Source organism: Orbicella franksi, chromosome 11 (genome assembly GCF_964199315.1).
Source record: "Orbicella franksi chromosome 11, jaOrbFran1.1, whole genome shotgun sequence".
Taxonomy (NCBI): domain Eukaryota; kingdom Metazoa; phylum Cnidaria; class Anthozoa; order Scleractinia; family Merulinidae; genus Orbicella; species Orbicella franksi.
Window position 1 is genome coordinate 13,041,289 of NC_138155.1, and position 17,126 is coordinate 13,058,414.

A 17,126-nucleotide genomic window follows, 5' to 3' on the forward strand; every position below is an offset into this window, starting at 1 on the left:
GCAGAATGTATTTTTTTTTCCAATGCTACATTGCATTTCATATCATTTCATAACCTTTCTATTGACATATAGTTAGTGCGGGTTTCATTGGAAACAGTGCGCGTAAGAATTTTTTTTTTTTTTTTTTTTTTTTTTTTAATGGAAGACACCTGCGAAGGTTGGAGTAACTTTAAAACGAATTTTCAGTACTATACGATAATGGAAAAGGTCGAGGGCACTTACATAAGCAGTTATTACGGCCTTCTATGTGATTATTTTACCTCCAGAGCCTTTCAAAATTATATCTTGCTGATCTTCTAATGCCCTTAAAGGAGCTCAGTCATGGCATTTTGAGTTCCTTGAGCTGCGTACAAGTAACCTGAAAATAGCAGTAAACTAAGACTTAACAAAACCGAAGAGATAATAGCGGAGCTCCGGCGACCCGAAGGGCCGCCAAGCGGAGCCCCATACCCATATAGGGAACAAAAGGAAACCCATGAAGGATTTTCTCATGGTTATCATGGCTAGCGATATTGCTCGTGGGCGCGTACGCACGACGACGACGACGACGACGGAGTCGCGCAACATGGCGGCCACAAATGGGACACGAAAACGAGGCTTTATTTTTCGCGGGCTTTCTGTAGCTCAACGCGGCTACACGGCATGCTGCGTCAACTTGAGGTCTTTAGGTTAGTTTACGCTTGCCGTGTTAAGGTGGAAAGCGGTTGGAAAAATATTTTTTCCTGCAATTTTCGCCGGTTTAAATCTAAAACAGGTTTGACATACAAGCTGTGGTAAGTCAAACATCTTTGGAGAGATAACTGAAACTTAAGTTGAGTGTTTATTTTTAATTTGTTTAGAGCTGCCTGTTGCTCTGTATTGCTGTTTTTGGCATATCTTTAGAAGATCTTTAATTTTGATTACGGTTGCAGTCAAGGTTGCGTGATGCCTGGAAGAACTATGACCGAAGAGCAGAAACGGAAGAAGAGAGAAAGAGACCGTGAACGACAAAGGGAAAGGAGACGAAACAGAACTCAAGAGCAGCGCGAAGCAGAGTTGAAACAACGACGAGAAGCGAGAAGCAACAGAACGGAGGAAGAGCGTGAAAGTGAGGTGCAAAGACTGCGAGAACTAAGAAGCAACAGAACGGAGGAAGAGCGTGAAAGTGAAGTGCAAAGACTGCGGGAACTAAGAAGCAACAGAACGGAGGAAGAGCGTGAAAGTGAAGTGCAAAGACTGCGAGAACTAAGAAGCAACAGAACGGAAGAAGAGCGTAAAAATGAAGCGCAAAGACTGCGAGAAATCAGAAGCAACAGAACGGAGGAAGAGCGTGAAAGTGAAATGCAAAGACTGCGAGAACTAAGAAGCAACAGAACGGAAGAAGAGCGTGAAACAGACCTACAAAGAAAGCGAGAAATCAGAAACAACAGAAAGGAGAAAGAAAGGGAAGCAGAATTACAGAGGCTACGAGGAATAAGAAGGAACAGGAGTGAAGAGGAGAGTGCTCGAGAGAGAGAACGGCGTCGGGAAATAAGAAGGAAAAGTACGGAGGAGCTGCGAGAAATAGAGAGGGAACGGCTGCGAGAAATAAGACGAAATTCACGCGTGGAGCAGCAGGAGGCGAGAAGGTTTCCAGGCAAAATAATCTTTTAATGTTGCTTGGCAACTCTAGGTAGTGGTTACGTCACACACATTTAATGGCCGCTCGGGCGATCATTACACAAGTTCGAAATGGTTGAAATGGGCATATAGTCAAGCCATAGAAAGTTAATTGGCTGTGAAATAGAAGATTCTTCTGCTACATTGTCCCGGAAGAGGCATTCTGGGCTGTCGATTGTTTGTTTACCGATCGTGGTTTTGGTTTCTGTCCATTTGGTTTCTCGTGGATTTTTCAAGCAATTTCAAGTCTCGGAATTTACGGTACAGCAACCTATATTTTGTTTCGTGGGTTTACTCTCATTTATTTGCGGCTAAATATTCAGTACTATTTCTTATTTGTGTGACTCGCGAACCATTTACCCCAAAGTTTACTTTAAACCAGGATACGGTATATGAATATAAATGTTTTTAACTGGTTAGCATGTCAATCCAGCAATGCAAATCTTTTGTCAGAGCTCATCACTTACCTTGTCACTTTAAAAGCAGGCATATATACGAAAAATTTTTTTAAGCATATTTTCTTTCATGCTTTGGCATTTACTCCCCTGAGCGACGTGCTTTACATTTGGGTAGTTACCAAACGATTTATTGGGTCTTTTTTCCTTGGTAGACCATGGTGCTGTAGAAATTAACATTGGAAATCTATCCCCTGTTCCCATTGCAACAGTGGTTACTAATGCAGGTACACATGTCTGTGTACTGTGGCAGCTAAACAGATCGAATCATAGACTGCCATTAAAAAATTATCATTAACAGATTACTTTTTCAAATGTTCAATTTTGAACTGCGGTTGGTTTTAGTTATACCATAGTTTAGCATGCAAAAAAATTCAAAGGAAATCATCTGTTACAGCAAAGGTGAACTAAACAGCATTACTTTCTTGTTTTTTTTTTGTCATTTTAGCTCTGGTTCTGCAGTGAAAAGTAAAATTAGACGACCTTAAATGTGTTCTGATATTTATTACAGAAAATTAGAAATGAGATCCACAAGTACTGCAGTTAACATATCCTAATAAGGCCAAATTTTGACCCAATATGTTTTGAGCTCTTGTGAGCAACCACCTCCCATAAGCAGCCACCTAGGGTTGACATTTTGGGTGGTCCCTTACGGGAGGTTCAACTTAATTACAAAAAAAGAGAAAAAAAATTAATTGTAAACAGCTTTTAAACAAATACAGTACCTACAGGGGTACAGCTTGCTTAAAGAGGGATATTATTTGATTTGATTACACCCATTTTTGTATCCCTACCTTAATTTGGGATTTTGGCTAGATATTGTTTGGAATTTTTCAATTAGTTTCCTGGAGGAATTTAAAATACTGTAAATTATATTTTATTTCATAGGTTTACTGCCATTGATTTGCTGCTTAATATTCGGTACTACTTTTTTGTGTGTGACTCACCAACCACTAAACAACATTAAGCCTCACTTTCTATATGACATTTGAAGCCAGGATATATGAAAATAGATGTCTCTGACTGGTTATAGCGTCATGCAATCTAGTTTTGTCTGAGCCCATCACTCACCTTATCACTTTAAAAGTATGCATGAACAATGTACAACAAACTTGTTTGAGCATTTTTACGTTTATGCTTTAGACGTACTTCCCTGAGGGATGTGGTTTACAGTTAGAGTGTAATTGCCAATGAATTTTCTTTGTAGAATGTCACGCTCATGACCATGTTGCTGCAGAAAATGACATTGGAAATCAAAATCTTGTTCCCATTACAACAGTAGTTACTAATACAGGTACACATGTCATGAATACCGTGACAGCTTAGCAATTTAAGGTTGTCAAACATAGGTTTTGCTTGCACTCTGGAATCTTTTATTGCTTATGTGGCAAAGCCTGAGCACATTTAACTAACATGACAGTGATAAAGCGATAAGCTAGTCATATGCCATTCCCTTCTGTGCTATCTTTTTCATAAAAGTCACCATGCATATTTGCAGAATGACTGTTGGCAGGTTTTTCATTGTTACCATGATAACCCAGTTAAATGTAGCAATGCGTGTCCAAAAATTGAGAGTCTATGATTTAGTGGATTTTTTAATGGAAAGGTGCTTATTTCTCAAGACGTACTCGGCCAAATTGCACAAAATTTGACAGGAAATAAGTTCAGAAGTGTCAGAATGGTGTTAACATGTGTCACAGGGCAGGGAAGACTGAAATCCACTTGCCCAGTGGGCTACAGAATTTCAGTTTTCACTTGCTCCAACTAAAATGCTACTTACCCACATGGTGGCCAGTATGGCAATCAGAGTACTAATGCAAACTAAGTATGCTTGGATTCTTAACTAATCCATGCTTGTAACTCAATGTTTAACTAATTTTGCAGTCTTAAGTTTTGAAATAGCTTCTGACTGGAAATTATCATTTATCAAGCTGACATTTTTAGTCAGACTCACAAGACTGCTGGGGCTAATTTCACTTGCCCACCGGGCCACTGAACTTCTATTTTCACTTGCCCAAGAACAAAATTTACTTGCTCTGAGCAACCAGACTTTTTTTTTTGTTCCAAGGTTTCATCATAGAATTGACCCTGTTACATAAGAGTAATACTAGCAGATAAAGAACTTTCTAGTTTGGAAAAGAGTATAATCATAGGTCTGTATGATCACCAAAGGATTACATGTTTTTTTTTTTATTTTTAAGTTTGATAGTTGGCATGCATGTAAATTGAATTTTACCACAATTGCTACTAATCTCGTAATCTGATTGGTTAATTTGCCATTGTTGATAAAAGTCCAGACAACCCTGCTCACATCTGTGTCTCAAAATGCCTTGGACTCACTCGGCTGCACCTTGTGAGTCCACAACATTTTGACGACTGCGATGATGCGTATCATTGTTGATAAGAGTACAGACCACGCTAAACCACATGCGCTTCGTAAAATGTGATCATTTGTTACAACAAAGGTGAACAAAATAAATGTTTTAATCATTACAAAGTAATACTACATAAAGCAGTTCTCTTAACCCAGTAATTCTCTCTGGGAGGGGATACTTCATTTTATTTCACCTATTTCTCAATCCCTAAATTTGGGATTTTGACCAAAAATTATTGGGAATTTTTCAAGCAATTTCCCAGAATATACAACTACAAATTATATTTCATTTTGTTGGTTGACTCTCATCTATTTGATGCTAAATACTCTGTACTGTTTCTTTTTTTGTGTGACTCACCAACAACTTTTTATTTATCTTATTACAATTTATGGCATACAAAAACAGAAGCTAAGGATGAAATGCAAAATAGTCGAAGACCCCCTGTTAAAGGAGATCACCAAATTATGGTACTAAAATGATCTAAACAACATTAAGCCTAAATTCCTATATTTATATACGAAATGGGTGATTCCAGAAAATATCCATACCTATACCACGAAGGCTTTTTAACGTTGATAAATTTCTTGTCAGATTAATCGTTTGCCATAGAATTGTAGAATTGTAATTGTATTTCATTTTACTTTATCTATTTACTTTTTCTTTCTAATATTTATTTCTCTCGAAGGTATTAGCTAACAAGCTACTCTGTAAATTCGAGGTTAAATTAAAAAAAAAAATAAATAAAAAATAAGAGCCCGCCCGCCATATTTGTTTACAATGAGCCAGAGAACCCAATGCGATGGGAACTGATCTAGTGAATATCATTCATATGCCATCTGACGGGTTGCAGAAAAAATAAGAAATTTACGGGGAAATTTCATATGGAAAACACACTGGATTATGCGGAAATTTTATCAAATAATACGGTTAAAAAGCCCGGGTTAAAAAGTCTTTCCTGAGTACCAAACAACAGTGAAACGAAAAGCACTTCGAAGTCTTACCCACAATTTGAGCCCTTCAATAAAATAAACTTACTAAACATCATGCCCACCAGCTTTGACATATGCTTGATATGTTTCTAGTATTTGTTGACAGGTATTTCTTCATTTAACACAGGTTTTCGGTAGAATTTTGCGTGAAGAAATTCGTTGTGGCGTTCGCGGTAATTGCGTAACGTAGTAACCAGGCGTTATTTTGGTTGGAACGCCTGGAGGTTAAAGTTCGTCATGAACGAAGTGGCGTGTTTTGGAGAAAAACTACTTCAGAATAATCAATCTCTTCGGAATTTGTACTTGTGGGGATGGTAAGTAGCTGATTTATCGCTATATGAAACAATGTTTCTATTTTATACGGAAAAAAGCTCAGAATATGCGGAGGATGCAAAATTGCGACTGAAGAGGAAGATTTTTTGTCGCCCAACATTTAGTGAAAAATGCGTGCGATCGTATCAGATGAAATTTCCAGCCCTGTAGACAGTTGTTTGCCTGAATATTATGAGAAAAAAAATTCTTGGACAATGTCGAAGTATAAAATCTCCTGCGTTGGAAGTAGTGGAAAGGTTCGCAATTCAGATGGCTGAAATACATGTGAAAAGTGGAAATCTGGGGGAAAAAAGGGGGTGTGGGTTACTGAACGATTTTGGAATTCGGGGGGCAATTGGGGGAAGAGCATTCCGTAATTTTCGAAGGGAGTGTAGGGTTAAAATGTTCATGCTGCCCATGGTAGGGTATGGGTATTTCGTATAATCACCCATTAGATGTCTTAGATGTCACTCAATAGATGTCTAACGTATTGTCGCAGCTCATTACTCAACTTATCACTTTAAAAGCATACCCCAAACTTTTCTGAGCACTTTTACTTTTATTCTTTAGTATTTACTCTTCTGACGGCAGATTACAGTTTGGTAATTAGCAACGAATTTAGTGGATCTTTCTCTCTTTGTAGAATGCCATGTTCATGACCATGCTGTAGCAGAAAATAGCATTGGAAATCTAAACCTTAGTCCCATTGCAACAGCGGTTACTAATACAGGTACACATGTCATGTATAGTGTGGTAGCTAAGTAATTTAAGGTGGAAAAACACAGTTTTTGCTAATCCATTCTGCAATCTTCTATTGCTTATGCAACAAAGTCTGAGGACAAAACAAACATGACAATGTCAGAGGGATAAGCTCTTATTGTTATTTGATTTGTGCCATTTCCAAATGTGCTTTTATGTAAAATGCCATTCATGATGCATAGATAAGTGGTTTTGCAGGTTTGTCGTTGTTACCGTGAGAAGCCAAGTATCCCAAAACTGAAAATTTATGTAGTTGTTCTTTTCTCAGAAATGTTCCATTCTCTTGAGAAATGCACAGGAAATCACTTCAGAAATCAAACAAGTGGGTCATCACAAACAAAAAGAGATATCACATGAAACTGTAAAAATTGCTCTGAATGTTTGATAAAGAATTGCTATAATCTGCTAATCTAGAAGATTATCAGGGTGTTGTGAACATGTGAGCATTGGTCCAAGGTTTAATCATAGCATTGATGGCATTGCTTAGGAGTAATATTTGCAGATAAATAAATTGGTGATAAACTTTCGAGTTTGGAAAAAAGTAGAATCATAGGTCTATAGAAAAAACAATTGATCAGTAAAAGATTACATGCTTTTTCTAATTTTCAAGTTTGACAGTTGGCATGTATGAAAATTGAATTGCAATCATTTGTTTCAACAAAGGTGAAACAAATTTTTTTTTATTACAGACTAAAATTACTTTAAAAACATTGTGGCCATATCAGAATCTGCAGAAAACAGTTCTTTGAGCCCTACAATTCAATGATTCATCACTTCCTAAAATTCAAAACTAAAGAGCCACCAAAGTTTTTATCCTCATCAGGCATAAGAGGACTGGTGTATTTATATCTTTTTACACTTTTACAGCTCAATAGCCTGCTTCATTTGGAAACCAGAACATTTTGAATCTCACAGTTATGGAGGTGTATGACACAAGGCTATGATCGAGTTTGTTGAAAAATATATACGTATCACATGATTTTGAACATTTTTAGAAGTTAGAGCATTAGGAAAAGTGCTTATATAAATGCTTGTTTGTTCGGGACTGATAACAGTCTGTGATCTAGGATTTCACTTAAGGGGGACATCCTGTCCCAGTCAACAATTTTCTAGGGGACATTCCAGTTTTTTGGAGGACACACCGTTTTTTGTGTCGCAACCACTTGAATTTTTCAAACCAGGTAGATTGAAAGTTTCTCCTTGCTGCTTTGGCTTTTGGTTCGACAAAAAGTTCACGTTCATCAGTATCACTCAATTTATCTTCGTCAACGTTGTCGATTCTGCTGGTTTCCGTTTGGGGTCTGTGTTTTTCTCTTTTCTTTGTCTTGAACAAAGAATAATATTCTTTTCTGCTTTGACATGACAATAATATAGCAGAATGACAAAGAAAACAACCGGAATAACACATCGCGTTTCATCAATCAAGCGTGAAAAGTAATGGGTTTGCAATGAGCACATGCATTTTTATAAATTGACCCTCCTGTAAGTATCATTCTACTTGTTCCCAGGAATCTCATCTCAGCCTCTTTTAGCCATTTTTATTTGTTTGTGTCATAAACATTCTTAAAACGCACACTGTTTTATATTGTCAATTCTATGAAACTTTAAATCACACAAAGTTTACAAAAAACTTAGGAAACAAAGGAAAATTACAAGTCAGTAGCTGCAGATGTTTGCTGCACAAAAATGACCCACGTGACGAACATTTGGGGAACATCCTTTGTCGAACTGCGGCAATCCTGCAATGGCGTGCTCTAGATCAGACACTGGATAATCAGTCGCTTAGATAGCCAAAGCAAGTTCCAAATGTTTACACTATTTTTCAAACGTCACATTGGTGTACTAGGGATGTATACCAACATGGTGTTTTCATATTTGGCCCTGTAAATTTCTGCGAATCATTTCAACAAATATCTTAAGTTTAGGGAAATGCACAGGCCTAAAACTTGGAGAAGTGTCTTACGTAGTTATCTTCTAGAACACTTTCTTAGCTTTTTCCACTGAATGGTTTTCCTTTTTTTTTCTATTGTGTGACACTGAAAACGATCTATAATTCTCTAAAAATTAAAAACACCATGTGTACGAGTCATTTACAGGTATCATTGCAGCAGACTGTAATTATTCATACATGACTGTGCGATACCTGCCAACATTTCATTAACTACATGTACTATACTTTACATGGTTCGGCTTGATTGATTTGATTTCACCCATTTTCTGATTGGTATGTTTGGGATTTTGACCAAAAACAGTTTCAAAATTTTAATTGTCCTTGGTATGTGCAAGGTCCCCCCTCTCCAGCTTAACTTCAATAGGTGCATTAGAGATTTTCATTTTTCTACAGCTTCTGTTAAGTACTCTTTTGTTGGGGGTTGGGATTTAGTGGTTCTCTCAGTCATGTTGACATAGATTTTAATTTATACAAATCTGTACATGAAGTCAATAGATACTCATTGTTGTAGGGTATATAGTGGAACCTCAATTTAACAAAGTCACTGGGGACCGGCCAAATTTGTTTGTTAAATCGAGGGTTCGTTATATCGTAAACCTCAATATAACGAATTTGAGGGGAAACGACCAAAATGTTTATTATATCGAGGTCATAGTTAATGATTGATTTGTAACAGAGGCGACTTCTGTCACGCAATTCAATGCAATTTTCGTCACCCAGAAGTGCTGCATTTTGAGATGTAATTCATTAAGCATGGTGGCTTTCAGCATCAATTATTTTCACTTTTGAGCAGATGCACAGCTTTTACAAAAAGAACGACTCTTTCGAGGTGGGAATTTAAAAGTGTTGCAACGTAGAGGTTATACAGAAAATTGTCTATGTGAACAAGGAACCGGTTTTTTGTTTTGTTATGTTGCACTACCCAACATTTCCGGATTTCAAAGAAGATAGCGCAGAGGTTAATTGATGTTGAAATACTATAGTGTCAATGTCTATGACATGTAATAAGCTGTTGACTGAAAGTTTGCTGTTTCTTTACCATAAGGATTACAAGGATTTGTTGACTGTTGATCTGTCCAAGTAGATTTTATGTTTGGGCTTCCAGATTATGTTCGTTATATCGAAGAATTTGTTATATTGAGGTTTGTTATATTGAGGTTCTATTCCATACAGTTTACTGCAACTTTGTCCAGGACATAGAATATCGTTTGTTATATCGAGGACTTCGTTAAATCGAGGTTCGTTAAATTGAGGTTATACTGTATAACTTTTTTTTTTTTTTTAATCAACCAACAACTAAAATTTATTGAAAGGCAAAGAATTGACATAGATGATAGTATACATGGTATTTTAAAATCAGTTGAAATTATTATTCATAGCGTAATAGTACATACTATTTTAACAAAAACACCTGTATTCAAATGCATTGAGGGGTTGAAAATGAAACCGTGCCAGAACACAAATATGTGAATTACCTTCCCCTTATTTTCCCCTTTCTTAATTACAAGCTTAAAGATAGTGCAGTTCACAGCATATCCTGAAGCTCTTATATAGTAATCATTAATTTTACCAGATGTTGAAAGGGCGAATCCTGCTATAGAAGACGTTTTGGAAGCAGGTAACTTATTGGAAACACAACAGGCTGTTCCTGAAATGGATAACCATGGCCACTTAGAGGATAGTCGTCTAATTGACAGAGCAAGAGCAGTAGGAGTAGTCTATGAGTTTGCACTTCCTGGTGTAGATGAAACAGACGATGACAGAAGGAAAAGAGATCAGCGGAATCAAAGGAGAGTAACAGATGAAAAGAGAAGGCTGCGTAAAGTTGTCGGAGATCTACCACCACCTCCACCAGCAGGGTCAAGTCAGTTGGAGGACAATGCATATTTTGCAATACGAAAGTTTGAGGTGGAGCAGATGACATATATGTTCAGTTGTTGTGAAGTTTGCAATGAACGGAGATTGGAAGGCAAATGCACAAGGAACATGTGTGCTCGCTGCAGGAGAGATAAGAAGGTGCCAAAAGTTTGGTCAGAGAAAAACAACATGAATCCAATGTCTGTCCCTGAGGAACTGTCTGAAATGTCAGATGCTGAGCAAATGTTGATAGCTAGATTGGCACCCACTGTACATGTGCACATGTTAAAGCATGGAGGTATTGCTTCTAGGGGCCACTGCATTGCTTTCCCTCAAGCAGTGCAAGAACCAGCCACTATCCTGCCTCGTCTGCCAGCACAAGTGGACATCATACGTGTGAGAAGGCAAGGGAAAGGTGACACCCATAAAGATTTCAGGGTTAGAAGACATCGGGTTGAAGGTGGTCTCCATTGGCTGAAAGAGAATAATCCTGCCTATGCTGACATAGTCATTGATGATGCTCGCCTGCAGAATTTACCAGCTGATGGTGAGTTGCCCAATTTGAGAACAGTTGAGTTTTCTGAAACAGCAGAACACATAGACGACCAAGGTCCTGCCCCACAGCAGTTGGATGCAGGTGAAACAGATGGTTCCGATGACTCGACAGTCTCTGGGGTTATTCTTCCTGAGCCAGGAGTAAATGTGCAAGCACAGGTAGAAGCAGCCATAAATGAAGTTGTGTCTGAACCTCAGGAAGCTGAAACAGAAGGGGTCCAACGAGGTAGAGAACAACCAGTGATCCCATGGCCAAGCACTGACACAACCCCGGCCTCTGAGTTTACGACTCCATATTTTTTTACAATGGCTTTCCCCTGCTTGTTCCCATATGGAAAAGGTGATTTTCATATCAATCGTCCAATAACGTGTCCTACACTCCATGATTGGGCAGAGCACCTGCTGTGGTATCAGGACGGGAGGTTTGCTAGACACAAAGTATGGAAGTTCGTTGTTTAAACATGATCATGAGGAAGCGTGCCTTAGAACAGAGTAGATACTTTGTTGATCAGCAACTAGGAGACCCCCAGTTAACAGTTGCAGACTTACAGGAACGGCTAGCAAGGGGTGATACTTCATTCAGCAACAAGCGGTTGTATTTTGGAGTAAATTTGCGTGGCACTGCTCAGTATTGGCATCAAAGAAGGAGAGAGCTTCGAGCCTTGGTTGAATTCATGGTGAATGACAAGAAAGGGTTGCCTTCATTTTTCATGACTGGAAGTTGTGCCGAGTTTTACTTTCCTCCACTCAGAAGACTACTTGAACAGTACATTTTGCAGACCACAGGGGAAGAAGTTAATCTTGCTGAAGATAGCAATGCCCGCTACAAGGCTGTGCAAGAGAATACCCATGTCGTGGTAAACTATTTTGACCTGCGTACTCAGTCGTACCATGACAAGATTCTAAAGCCCGTGTTTGGTGTCTCCGACTATTGGTACCGGTATGAATTTGCCAAGTCCCGAGGTCAAATCCACTGGCACCAACTCAGCTGGAGAGAGGACAGACAGCCACACCAGCTGTTGTATCAAGCTCGCGAAGATGAGCACGATGAAGATGAGTGTGCTGCCATACTTAACCAGTGGGCTGATGAAAACCTAGCCATGACAGCATTACACCCAGCTGGTAGTGATGAAGAGGGAAAGCCCCGGAAGGATCCCTGGCCTCTTCCCGAGGGCTCAGCTGACCCTATACCAAATGATCAAGATCCCCTGGTAAAGATGCTAATGGATATAGCATCAACCCAAGATGCGATCCTAGAGGATCATTTGCTTTTGGTGAACCGAGTTGGGTTGCACAGTTGTTCTGATTACTGTTTGAGGACACCTCGTCATCCTGAGCAAGGATTGCAGCCTAACGAGAGGGTGTGCCGCATGGAATTTGGAAGCGAGTTTCACCCGGGGAAGAAACTGCACAGGGAGCCAGAAATTGTTAATGATCACAATGGAGCCCCTCGCCTTGAGATGCCACGTGACCACCCACTTGTGATTCAGCATTCCTCTTATCAATTGCAGTCCTGGAGAGCAAATGGGGATGTAAGCTTGATTCTGTCAAATTCATCCCCAGACAATCCCAGCACAGATGACGTCATAGCTATAATCGACTATGCGTGTGGCTATGCATGCAAAGACAGCGAACCCACTGGTGCTACTGCTGACCTCTTTGAGGACATGGTTAATGCTGTTGATGCAGCTGATGCCGACCAAGTAACTGGGAAGTCAATTTGTGCCAAGATGCTGATAAAGACGGTGGGAAGACGAGATATCAGTGGGCCGAGGCATCATTTGAGCTGAGTGGATTAGCACTTTGGCGTTGTAGCCGTCAGTTTACGTATTTGTTAATGACAGGGTCAAGGCGCCTTGAACGTGATGGCGACACTGCGACACGCAGCACCCCTTTGGATAAGTACCTTGCAAGACCGCAAGAACAACTTTTCTTCCTGGTACCAGTTTGCGTCTAAGGATGGCAAGGTTCCAGTTGTAAGTGGGGGTGCCACCCATGCAACATGGCCATTGAATAAGGACTACTGCAGATCTATGCTCCTCTTGCACTGGCAAAACTGGTTTGAAGTCCAAGAAGTAAAAGGAGATGCTGAATCTTGGATTGATCGTTTCAAGGAGTTTCTGGCAACTAACGAGTGCCCGAAATTTGTGAAGGCGCAAGTCTCTAAGGCAAAGCATTATGCAGAGCGTCCACAAGAACCAGTATTTGAAGACAATGTGGACGATGATGCTGTTGAAGAAGAACAACAGCCTGACTGGGTTGATGTCTATGCTGGTCAGAATCAGAGATATGAGGGTGTAGAGAAGGACTTTGATTACAATGATGGTGGAGAGCAGTATGACTGGAGCAGTATTTCAATCAATCTTCCTGAGGGTAAAGACCCAAAGAAATGGCTTGAAGATACCATCAAGCAAGTTGAAGAACAGGAAACTGTGGGGCTTGAATTACCAGATGTGTCCCCATTGACCTTAAATGACAATCAAAGAGCTCTAGTCATTCTAGTGTTGCACACACTCTACAAGGTTGTCGAGAACGAGCTTGATTATCGTCCTTTGCGACTTGTTGTCTCTGGAACTGCAGGAACAGGAAAATCGTATGTTATCAAGTGCCTTCAGAAGCTAGTGCGGCAATTGTTTGGAAAGTATGATGCAGTGCAGGTCATAACCCCAACTGGGAATTCTGCCTATCTTGTTCAAGGTAGTACTGCTCACAGCTTTTTAGGAATCCCAACTGGTGGTAGATCTTGTAATGAACTAAATGTACCTTCAGGTCCTGTGTTAGAGAAAATTCAGAACAGGTGTGAAAATCTGAAAGTTCTGATTGGCGACGAGCGATCAATGTTTGGTCGAACCACACTGGGCTGGATGGAACAGCATACACGATATGCAGTTAACAGAGGAGCCAACGCGGACAAGCTTTGGGGAGCCATTCCTGTAGTGGTGCTTATGGGAGATGATGTACAGTTACCGCCTGTGTGTGACACTCCAGTGTACATCGACCATAGCTGTAGTGCACCATCTAACCATGGGCGGTTGGTGTGGACAAGTTTTGACAGTGCCTTGGAGCTAACTCAGATTGTGAGGCAAACTGAATCTGAAGAGCAGCTGAGAGATGTACTCATGTCTATGAGAACATACTCTACAACACCCCAGCAAGTGCGGTGGCTACAAAAGTTCCAGTGGCATAATCTGCGCACAAGCCATGGTCAAGAACTTCTTCGTAGGATGGATGAGCAAGGGCTGTATGTCTTCCCAACACATCGTTTGGAATGGGAACGCAATAAAGCTAAGCTGCTAGAGTGCAACCGAGAGCCAGACCATCCAGTAGCAAGGATCAAGGCAGTTGACAATGGCAGGCATGCACAAAAGGCTGACAGCAATAAGGCAGGTGGTTTACTGCCACTACTGTATCTTTGCCGTGAAAGCAAGGTGATGCTGACGGTTAACCTGAAGGCTACATGGGGCTTGTTCAATGGAGCGGTGGGCACAGTAGTGGATATTGTCTAAAATGCTGGTTTCAGACCAACGGATGACCCTGCACCGTTACCGGATGTGGTATTTGTACGGTTTCCAGGATATAAGGGTCCACCCTACATGGATGAAGACCCCACACTTGTGCCAATTGTACCTGTAAGTCGGTGCACTGACTGTCTATGTTGTTGCAAGCGTGTCCAGGTTCCATTAAGACTGTCATGGGGAACCACAATCCACAAGTGTCAAGGAATGACTGTAGGCACAGGAGAGGCATTCAGGTATATTGTCATTCACCCTGGAAAACACGACTTTGAAGCTATGAATCCAGGAGCCCTGTTCGTAGCACTGTCAAGAGCAAAATCAGCAGGCGGAGAAGGCATGGATCCTGACTTTGCCTTTCATGAAGATGTCCTACTCAATGATGATAGATTGAGGCCTGTGAACACTCCCACTACTCGAGCTAGAGCTGTGGAAATGGAAAGGCTGCATGTCTTAGCCACTCAGTGTCAGGAAAGAGAGATGTTAACACCAGCATATCAAGATGGAATCTTTCTCAGACTGGTGGAGTGGGCACAGTCTCAAAGCCTTTGAGGTATTTCTCAACTAGTCCACTGCATTTTGAGCAAAATGCACAAAGGTATGATGGTACAATGCTATGCAAAACTGTTGTTATTATGTTTGAGCACATCACTGCTTCAGTGGCTTACCTATCTTACAACCAGTTTGTGTAGCTGTGGGTCTGTGAATGGTCACATATAATAATTATTAAGAAGGAATTGTACTGCTATTCAACATGTCTACGTGCAATTAAGCTGGGTCTATGTGACCATCCATGTCAATTAAAAATGATAAAATCTCCTTCAGTCACTGCATACAGTAGGAGTCATTTGTTTTGCTTTTTAACCCACCATACTTTAGCCAGAAAAGAGCTAGGCTTTGTTGCTACTTTAAGCAACTTTTGTATGTTTGATTTGATTGACTTGTTTTCCGAACCAGTTCATATTTAATGGTAGAGTGTTGCCTGTGATAGAGTCAAAGGATAAAAAAATTGGAAGTTTAAATATTTGGATATAAATACCAAAAGCAAAATTGGGAAAATGAGTTTCTTTGCAACATTTGTAAAAGGAACTGAAAACAACTGCTAAGATGATGATCTGGCAAACATTCTGTTGCTAGACCCAATTCATATCTGTAAACTTCATTGTTTTCTTTGCAACAGGTTTATTCTTTGTTGTAGTTGTGCATAAAAATCATATATCATTTTTCAATTTAGACATGCTGAGTGGGAAGCTCTGTTTTTACATTCCATTTGTTTTAAGTTTGTGTTACGGAGATGCCCATAAACATAATGTGCCTTTTGACGGTAGAGTTAAAAACCTTGATTTTGAAGTTTGTCACTGCAAATTACGTTGTTTGAAATAGAAATTAATGGCAGTGAGTAGCACTGAGCAGGTAGGCTGTGTAATGAACATACCCATGTTTTATATTTCACAGCTACAGTATTAAGAAAATAAGAAAGGGTATATGCAGGCCTAGAGTTTTGGCAGATGCCAGCCAGCTCCCTTTGATATTCTGCAGCAGAATTATGAAAGCCACTGCAGTCAACTGTAGGCATAATATTATTATGTGCTTCAACATTCATGCACTCTGGTGACTGAGACTGAGCAGATGGCAGCTAGCAAAGAGGTGGCCCTGGATGCTGGGTAAACCATCACCATAAAATTCACAAAATACATACATTTAATGATATCAGTTATTTTTGACTTAAGTTTCTAATCACATGGTTATTACTTATGTACAAAAAGGAAACTAATTAAAACACATTTCTATCACTGTCATAATTTTCATCTAAACGAGAAAATTCATTACATAAATTGGTCATCCTCATTAAGCAATATAGCTTTTTAAATTAGTAAAGTATATATTGGCCTTAAGGCTGAATGATAAGTGTGTATTTTGTGAATTCTTATGGAATGATGTTGAGAGAATTTACCAGACAGCATGGGCCACTGGTACTGTTTTACCAGCTCAGCTGCCCTTTTGACATGCATTGAGCAGATGGTCATACACTTGAGATTGATGCCAGCTCTGTGTTATACTGAGCAGATGGCTAAACCTGAGGCAGATGCCAGCTCCCTTGTGTAAGGTTGTCCTGTGGTGTAAATGGGGTTCTATTGTTTACAGTAAATAAATGATTTTTATTCCTAATTGCTTTATACATATAATTGGCAAAATATGAACAGACTAATTCATACATGTACAAAATGAAGTCATTGACTAAAATATATAGCAATGTCTACTTTTTAGCATCAGCTAGTTAATGGCTAGAGCTGAACAACTACTCCATTTACACCCTGTTAGAGCAGATGGCAGCCTCCAGTACGTTGCTATGCAGATGCTAGCTCTGAGTTCTGAGCAAGTGTGAGCTAAAAATTATAATATCTTTGAAAATGCTGGGGATCCTTAACATTCAGAAAAAGAGAAGGTAGTTTTTCAATAATATTTTCTTTTGCAAAATGCCAGCTTCATAATACATTGGAAAATTGCTCAGATCTTTAATGTACAAATCATTTACACTGTGTCAATAGTACATTATATTGTCCACTTGAATGTTTGATGGTGACAGAACATACATGTAATAATTGCTGAATTTTATTGAATGGCAACATATAAGTAATACATGGAAAGCAAGAAAAAAACCTAAGAACAATATATCGATTTCTAAAGAGTATGTACAGCTTTAGTTTATATACATACTAAAA

The 17,126-nt window shown here is 39.5% G+C and overlaps 2 protein-coding genes and 1 pseudogene across 3 annotated transcripts; all 3 read left to right on the forward strand.

Moving 5' to 3' along the window:
* The first annotated feature begins 784 nt into the window (after positions 1–784).
* On the forward strand, positions 785–2,450 carry LOC145460342 (uncharacterized). Its single transcript, XM_081445123.1, has one exon. The coding sequence runs from the start codon at positions 925–927 to the stop codon at positions 1,630–1,632; it is 708 nt and encodes a 235-aa protein (XP_081301249.1). The 5' UTR covers positions 785–924; the 3' UTR covers positions 1,633–2,450.
* Positions 2,451–5,669: 3,219 nt separating this feature from the next.
* On the forward strand, positions 5,670–12,681 carry LOC145460278 (uncharacterized; annotated as a pseudogene). The gene is made up of 3 exons (XR_014039824.1): positions 5,670–5,771; positions 6,413–6,499; positions 10,053–12,681. The product of XR_014039824.1 is annotated as an uncharacterized LOC145460278 (transcript).
* A 75-nt stretch (positions 12,682–12,756) lies between these two features.
* Positions 12,757–14,397, forward strand: LOC145502113 (uncharacterized). The gene has a single exon (XM_081481393.1). It carries the CDS (start codon positions 12,757–12,759, stop codon positions 14,395–14,397), a length of 1,641 nt encoding a protein of 546 aa, XP_081337519.1.
* Positions 14,398–17,126: the final 2,729 nt, after the last annotated feature.